The sequence below is a fragment of the Echiichthys vipera genome (genome assembly GCF_963691815.1).
Source record: "Echiichthys vipera genome assembly, chromosome: 20".
Lineage (NCBI taxonomy): Eukaryota > Metazoa > Chordata > Actinopteri > Perciformes > Trachinidae > Echiichthys > Echiichthys vipera.
This window is the reverse complement of record NC_139845.1, coordinates 20278134-20286690: the sequence shown is the minus strand read 5'-3', so window position 1 is coordinate 20286690 and position 8557 is coordinate 20278134. Positions and strand designations below refer to the sequence as shown.

General features: G+C 42.1%; 1 protein-coding gene across 1 annotated transcript; it reads right to left on the bottom strand.

Moving 5' to 3' along the window:
• Positions 1-1995: 1995 nt before the first annotated feature.
• On the bottom strand, positions 1996-7852 carry LOC310962750 (uncharacterized protein). Its single transcript, XM_083935307.1, has 6 exons — positions 7532-7852; positions 5254-5474; positions 5080-5149; positions 4838-4928; positions 4514-4623; positions 1996-2660 (listed from the first exon to the last, which is right to left on the bottom strand). The coding sequence occupies exons 1-6, from the start codon at positions 7671-7673 to the stop codon at positions 2260-2262; spliced, it is 1035 nt and encodes a 344-aa protein (XP_083791433.1). The 5' UTR covers positions 7674-7852; the 3' UTR covers positions 1996-2259.
• Positions 7853-8557: the final 705 nt, after the last annotated feature.

The following is an 8557-nucleotide window of genomic DNA, read 5'->3' as shown; positions in this document are numbered from 1 at the left end:
GCACAAAGACCAGAGATGGAACCAGGGATCTCAAATTTGGACTCATCAGACCTAAGCACAGATTTCCACTGGTCTAATGTCCATTCCTTGTGTTCTTTAGCCCAAACAAGTCTCTTGTGCTTGTTGCCTGTCCTTAGGTGGTCTACGTGGTTTCCTAGCAGTTATTCTACCATGAAGGCCTGATTCACACAGTTTCCTCTTAACAGTTGTTCTAGAGATGTGTCTGCTGCTAGAACTCTGTGTGGCATTGACCTGCTCTCGAATCTGAGCTGCTGTTAACCTGCCATTTCTGAGGCTGGTGTCTTCCTTTCCTGGGGCGGTCCTCTTGTGAGCCAGTTTCTTTGTAGCGCTTGATGGTTTTTGCGACTGCACTTGGGGACACTTTGAAAGTTTTCCCAATTTTTCGGACTGACTGACCCTCATTTCTTAAAGTAATGACGGCCGCTCGTTTTTTTCTTTACTTAGACGCTTTTTTTCTTGCCATAATACAGATTCTAACAGTCTATTCAGTGGGACTATCAGCTGTGTATCCACCTGACTTCTGCACAACACAACTGAGGGTCCCAACCCCATTTATAAGGCAGGAAATCCCACTTATTGAAGCTGACAGGGCACACCTGTGAAGTGAAAACCATTTCAGGTTACGACCTCTTGAAGCTCATCAAGAGAATGCAGAGTGTGTACAAAGCAGCAATCAGAGCAAAAGGTGGCTACTTTGAAGAAACTAGAATATAAGGTGTATTTTCAGTCGTTTTACACTTGTTTGTTAAGTACATATTGAATGAGAAGGTGTCCAAACTTTTGGTCTGTACTGTATATGATTTGGAAGTGGATTATGTCCCAAAAAGTAAGGATTGTTCGAGATGAGCTGTGCCTCGTCTGTAACATGGATGGGAAGAGACAGCAGCAGCAGGGGGTAAAAAAAAAAAAAGTTGCAGTCAAGTTCACCTGTTTCCAGCAGCTTTTACTCAGAACAGGAAGTAACCGAAAGACTCACTTCCTGTTAGATCTAACTGATTTAAAAAAAAGTTATCAGGCCCGTATATGACTTTGTTTGCAGTCTTTGATTGTTTTAATTATGACAAAGTAGCCTATGAAAACGCTAAACAGGTGATCCATAGCTGAAAACATGGAGATGATCTATAATTTGAATGTTTTTAATCTCTCGGACCGGTCAACATTAGCCACACAACGTGTATTATTAGAATAACCTTAAAATCCTTAAAAATTTAATCCAAATCTCTCTAATTCAACAAAAAGGAAAATATTCTATAAAACATCATATTGTTGAGTCATCATCGAAACAAATCAGCTGTTAGCTCAGTAGAGAACCAGGTGTTTCCCATCACGCCCTGGGGCTTGCAGCCGGTAGAGAGCAGCTGTGGCGCCTCGTTTTAAAAACGACAGTTTTTGTGAGGTTCAGTGCCAGTGTGTGCTTATTGGAGCAAATCACCATTATGTGTGCCATGTGCATATCGACACAAATTTAACTGGCATGTATTGGGCGGTGATCACTGATGCTCGATTCTGCACAGGCATTTCGCATCTTGAATGAGCTTAAAGTATGCCAAAAATACCAGGATGTCCTACTACTGCATCCAGTCACATTTTGGAGTCGTCAAGCCAGCATGCTTTTACTTTCTATCCTGACTAACAATCCTTTGTGCAACGCCACTGGGCACCACTGAGAGAGCAGAGACAGATGACAGCTCATCCAAATTTTTCGCATTATGGACTGCAAAAGATATGAGCAAGAGGGTCAAAAATGATGCGTCCCAATTGTGCGCATACTGCACACTGCAGTACCTACTTTGTAAGAGCATGTACTAAAAGTAAAAAGAAAAAGTATGTGATTCGGAACGCAGTGAATTTAAATTTAGCTTTAAAAATGCAGATCATCCAACGACTGCTACAGATTTGTAATGCCCCACTACTGCTGCCAATATGTTTGCATGCTTCAATGTGACTAGCACAGCTGTTAAAAAGGTATGAGGCAGACAGACTTGACTGTGGATAAATCATGAGCATCAACACCCAACCCTTAAGCACATAGCACACTGCACCTGATGTAAACAAGAAAAAAGAGCCTTGTGTGTTTACTGTTAGAGAGCTCCCCTTATGAGATTATACTTTCTTATAAACACAATATATGTTTTTAATGAGTATGTAGACAGCCTTTTGGAATGAAAGCTTTTTCAGGTAATAAATATTAATAATAATCTGTCACATTTCTGTACAATGCAGAATTCTGCAGTGAGTTCACTCAGGCCTGTTGCGTCGCCTGAGGCCAGACTCGTACTGCCCCGCTCCAACCTCCTCAAGGTGTGTCTCATATGAGTCCTCTAGTGAGGGCTCAGAGTCTTCCAATCTTTCTTCCTCCTCCTCCTCCTCCTCCTCCTCATTACTCTCCTCTTTATCATCCTCTTCCTCCACATTCCCTTCTTCCTCTGCTTCCCCATCTGATTTCTCTGGTAGAAGCTCCTTCATCTCTTCACCTTCTGTTGCAGCTTCATCTTTAGCTTCCAGGTGCTTTTGAAAGACTTTTTCAGACGCTGTTCCTGGAGAGGTGGGCTTGTCCATCAGAGAAGCTTCCACTGCCGCGGTGTCGTCGGCACCGAGTGACTGGATGAGGTCGTCCAGGTTACGTTCGCAAGACGCTTCTGAAAGACAAGCGATATGAAGTCAATGACATATTCCATTAATAATCAACACAAAACTATATGTGAAAATTCTCTACTAAAAGCCGGTATTTCGATAAAGTTGTTTGTTTCACCATGTGCTGTGACTGCTCTGTTAAAACCAAAACGCAGGAGCCGATGGCTTGTCTTTGGTTGAGGGCGTTATAAACAGCTGCTGTGGTCTTAGGTCGCATTGAAAACCTGCAGATTCTTATAGTTATTCACAGAACAGCAGAGTAATGGAGTAAAGTTGTTAAAGTTGACCTGGCTGATTTATACTTGCTAATATCACAAATCTTTTGGTATGTGGCCTGAAGAAACCCACTACAGTTAGTGAACTGTGGAAGAGACTGAGGGAGAATCGATCTAGATGAAACCAGAGCAGTGTGAGAAACTATTGATGTCCTGTGGGTGAAGATGTTCTGAAGTCATTCAAAGCTGTGGCCTCTACACTTCCTATTCATTTTTGAATCCTAGAGAAGAAAACATTGTTGTAATATTCTCTTCTGACACAATGGTTACTGTTCTCTAATTTTACTCACTGTTTTTTTCACAAAATAAAAGTTTTTGTTGAAGTGCCTTGGTTATAAAAAAAACCCTGCAGATACGGCAGTGGTATAGCCACAGTTAATATTCTGTCAAATTACCAACAATAAAAACAGACTTCATGAGGGCCTGACGTCTTGCTGTTTTCCACCAGGGACACAATGGAACATTCCCATCAATGTGTGGGTATGTACTGTCACATTATGTCTCCACTTACCATTCATCATTCATCAATATTTAGGTAAAAAGTACAGAATTATTAGACTTAACCAATATCACCTAGAAGTAAATGTAAGAAAATTAACTTTAAAGGGAACTTGCATGCAGACAGTCATCAGACACTACTGCAAGGTTATGGTATCCTCTTTTTGCAAACTCGGCTTCGACCACATTCACAAGTGAAAAATCAAATGCAAAACAAAGGGACGTGCCTCAGTGCTGCTGCTCAAGTTGAATTTAAAATTGTGGTTCATGACAACAAAACATGCAAAGCTAATAACACACCAACACAAGCTGTGACATTAAAGTGTAATTCCGGCGTAAAACTCATCCCGTGGTCTCTTGCGACACTTGCATACATCAAATAAGCCATCGAGCCAGTTTTTTTCGTGTATGAATTATTTACAGAGATATCCCAGAGAGTCGCTAACAGTGGACTTTACTTTGAGAGGAGCTGGTACAGGGGCCAGTAGGTAAGTCTTTAAGGGCGCGCTCACACTGTCCTTCTGGCCGGGGCCAAAACCGGTTTTGGCCAAGTACCCTAAAGCCCGGGTCATGTTGCGGAAGGACAGTGTGAGTACGCCCTAAAACACTCTTTTAATAAACTCTGGGTTCTCTAACTACGTAGTTGGTGTTTTGTTTTATGTGTAGGGACTCTTCTCATGCTACTGCAGAGGTTTACTGTTTTGAGCAGCATTAGTGGTTGAAAAAGATGTTTTAATGCCTTCACCGTACTGCCCCGAGCTAATCAGTGTTAGCCAGATTTGGCCCCTAGCAGCTGTTACACAAAAAAACTGTCTCCATGGCTTATTTGATGTATGTAAGTGTCGAAAAAGACCATGGGATGATTACAAGCATAGCTGCCTTTTTTAATATTTCATAATCTAGCCTGCAATTTGCTGTTCTGGTAACCATAAGCCAGTATACTGCATGTTCACATGCTAACGTCTTTACTTAAAGTCTGTGATGCCTGAGCTCCCTAAGTCAACCTGACTACTGGCAAATAACAGTGTGAACAGTAAAAATAGTAAATTCCTGTGAATGTGGTCAAAGACAGTCGTTCAGCCCACCGTTGATGTTCAGGGGTGGACAGTCCATTCCTCTCTTCTTCATCAGGTACCGGATGGTCTGGAGTTGGGACATGATCTCGTTCTTTTGATCCTGGGCCACTGTCTTCACACTGAAGAGAAATGAGAAGTGAAAACGATACCTATTGTAATGTGGTGTAAACAACTCAGAGTGCATGCTGTGTTGCTTGCTAATAATTAATGATAATAATAAAGAGGATAGTATAGCTTTACGTGGTGTTAGCCAGGGATATTTCACAACCACAACTTAACAAAAGGCGTGGCGCAGACAAAGGGCGTAAAAAACAAACACTGCTCATTACTCACCAGTTAGTGAGAGGGTCCAGCTGTGTGAGGATGGAATTGAGCATCCTCTCTGTTTGAGCTAGCCTTTGTTCCAGCTCGTTCAACTGGTTCTCTGCACATAAACAAATACGCACACACACACACACACACAAGAGAATAGAAACCCATATCTGAGTTATTCAATATTCACGATAACCAAATATAAGTTGGACCAAAGAAAACACAGACATGCAAACAGGGATCCCAGTGCATACAAGACATACCTGCTTCCACTGATTTTTTTGCTCCTTTTGCAAAGTTGACCTTTTGTACCTGGTCATCTGCTGACTTGATCTGTGAGTTGAGAAGAATGATGCGATACAGATTTTTTGCACTTGTGCCATTCAAAATTGGAAATTATCTAGATGTTGTTTGGCGTTGTACGTATCTTCACTTACCTTCAAAAACTTGTAGGCTGCAAACACTCCCACTCCGATGGCGTAGAGAGGCATCAGTGTGAACACGTAGCCCTTGTTGCTGTTGGATTTGTACTTGTCATTCTTTAGCTCTTGCTCCATCAGCTTCTTCATCTGCTGCATGTTCTCCGTCGTCTGAGATGAACCAGGAGCGTTCGCATTGTTGGACTGACCTCTCACTGCGCCGGGGCCAGAACCTGCTGCTACAAATGCAACATGATGGGGACAAACATGGGGGACGGAGGTGAGGCTTTTTAGAAAAAACTAAGCCTGATCGTGTCCTGAGGAAAGTTTCATAAAAACAAGATCATCAATTAAATCAGGTTCAATTCAGTAATTACGAATTGTTTTCAAGAAATGATCTAGGAAATAAGTGGGTTTAAATTAATCTTACTTAGAGCTGGACGATACGGCCAAAATGCATTTATCCCGAAATACAGTGGGTTCGGAAAGTATTCAGACACCCCAGCAACTGGAGTCATGAAAAAGTGTGTGAAAAGAATGACAATGCAAGGGTGTCTAGGTTCATGTGATGTCATTAAAGCATATCATTGGTTACCACCAGGTTCTAGCATGAATTTAAAGCCCAGTTCAGACCAAAGATTCGCAATGGGACGAAACTGTTTTAGTACATTGCAGTGGTGTGAACTGGCCCGTCTCGGCTGTTGTCGCCCTCAATTCAGCTTGTCAAATCGCCAGCAGCTGGTTTTAGAACGTAACACACGTCACTTGTTCCAACAGACAATTAAGTCTACAGAGAAGCGTTGCCATGGAGATGATGCACCATCTTGCCTCGTCTCACTGGTTTGAACTGGCAGGTTTCAGAACATTGCAGACCTGCACGTTACAAGTAGCTGCAAGTTTCAACTTGTCTCTGTGTAAATCTTTGGTCTGAACAACTTATTTTCAAATTTCAAGACATGCCCAAAGAAAGGGTATGTTGCCATATGGCTGTCACTGTTATTTTGCAGCCATTTGCTAAAATCATTTAAGTTGATTTTTTCCTTATTAATCTAAACACAGCACCCCATTTTGACAGAAAACACAGAATTGTAGACATTTTTGCAAATTTATTTAAAAAAACAAAAACTGAAACATGCCATGGCCATGGGTATTCAGACCCTTTGCTGTGACACCTGTATATTTAACTCAGGTGCTGTCCATTTCTTAATTGGAGTCCAGCACATACCTGTCTATACAAGACCTTACAGTTTACAGTGTTTGGGGATGTTTTCTGCAGCACAAGTTGGGCCTCTTGTATAGCTTCATAGCTGGGTCAATGCAAATGTTTATGTGAACCTCCTTCGGCAACATGTAATACATTCACTGCAATTCTCTTCTAATCAGCTGCAATTTTCATGCAAGACAATGCCCCCTGTTAAACTGCAAAACTGGTGAAGCCGTTCTTAGAAGCTAAGAATATTGTATATTGTAATGTAATATTGTAATATAACAATGAAATGGCCAGCCCAGAGTCCAGATCTAAACCTCATAGAGGATCTCTGGAAAATCCTAGGCAATAAAAGTAATGTCTAAGAAACCCACTCCAGTTAGTGAAGTGTGGAAGAGAGTGAGTCAGAATGGACCAAGATCAAAGCAGAGCAGTGTGAGAAACTAGTGATGCCCTGTGGGCGCAGGTGTGCTGAAGTCATTCAAAGCTGTACACTAGCTCCACACTTCCTGTTCATTTTTGAATCCTAGAGACGAAAACATTCTTGAAATCTTCTCTTCTGACACAATGAACACTGATCTCTCATTTTGATCACTGTTTTTATTTCTCTTTTACTTTTCACAAAATAAAAGCTTTTTGTGCCTTGGTTATTTATATATAATAACGCTAGTACAGCAGTGGTACAGCTGATATTCTATTCAATTCTGAACAATAAAAAAAACAGTATTTCAGAATAAATAAAGTATTTTAAATGTGTTCTCTAATGTTGATCTCCGGTGTATATAGTTTATTGGACTTTAATGGCACTAAATAGCACACGTTGAGGTGTGTGTGTGTGTGTGTGTGTGTGTGTGTGTGTGTGTGTGTGTGTGTGTGTGTGTAAAACAACCTGTCTTGACCATAAACTCTGCATGCGGTCTTCTGTCATGACCTTTATTTTGAGAAACTTGTCAGTGCACGCGATATCTAATGCAAACTGCAGAGACTAGTCCGCTCGAGGCATAACTACTATTACCCAGGAACCATGCTACTGCTGTGTGTCCTTTCTTTCTGCGACAAAAGTGAGCTCTCCCCATAAGGCTCTCCTACCTTTTCTGGTGTAGCGAGGGTCAAATCTAGATTCCTTCGCCCCGGCTCCTCCGCCGACGCCAAACATCCTGGGCAGCACGATGAACGTGAAAAGCACGGCCGTGAAAGCCAGGGCGACTTGTTGTGATGTTGACAAAACCATCCTCTCGTGAACATACAAACAGCACGAGACACCCACCGAAAAGGCTGCAACACCAGCCGCTGAAAGACGTGGCTGAAAAGACGGGAGACGACTGTCAAGCTAACACACAACGAAATATTGCGATATTTGCATGGACTTCGGGATATTTGAGACCGAGAGCCAGACTGTTCTGCTAACAGCTGCTCTGATCCGCTGCAATAACATAACCAGGATTTCCGGGAAACGCGGTTTCAGAATAAAAGCGTCTTCTTTTGGTTTTATGGCGGGTTGTAACGGTTGCAACAGTTGTAACCACGATTGTTACCATAGACATACTGTAATCTCTACAAAATCAATCTATCTCTTTTTATGAGTAGCATTCAGCTGCAGACCCGAAGAACAAGCCCCTGACTTGACACAGAGCCCCTGACTTGACACAGAGCCCCTGACTTGACACAGAGCCCCTGACTTGACACAGAGCCCCTGACTTGACACAGAGCCCCTGACTTGACACAGAGCCCCTGACTTGACACAAGCCCCTGGCTTGACGAAAGTGACGTAATACCAGAAAGTACGCGGGAATTTGAGGCCTGTCACTGTCAAATGATGGAGCTAGTGGAGACGTTTAAAAACAACGTACGCTTTGCTATGTTGATAATGCTGCTAACTACGAGCTAACTAGCAATCTTTGATACGCGGGAATTTGAATGTGGTGCTCCACCTCATCACATCCAGCAATACTAAATCAAGGTTGTCATGTTTTTTCTCCATGAGTATACGAAGAAAGTGGAGGGAGTTAAATATTAGTAACATCAGCTCAGACTTCTGTAACTCTGTTGCAGGAGAACCTGCTCAAAAAATGTAGAAGGTGTATTTTGACTAGCTGGAGAAACAGGGCTTTTATA

Bases quoted from the DNA above. Each gene is read 5' to 3' on its own strand.
- LOC310962750 (XM_083935307.1), bottom strand. From the start codon at position 7,673: ATGGTTTTGTCAACATCACAACAAGTCGCCCTGGCTTTCACGGCCGTG. The intron at 5,150-5,253 runs GTAAGTGAAGAT...CTCAACTCACAG, and splicing joins CAGCCTACAAGTTTTTGAAG to ATCAAGTCAGCAGATGACCA. The intron at 4,624-4,837 runs GTGAGTAATGAG...ATTTCTCTTCAG, and splicing joins CTGGACCCTCTCACTAACTG to TGTGAAGACAGTGGCCCAGG.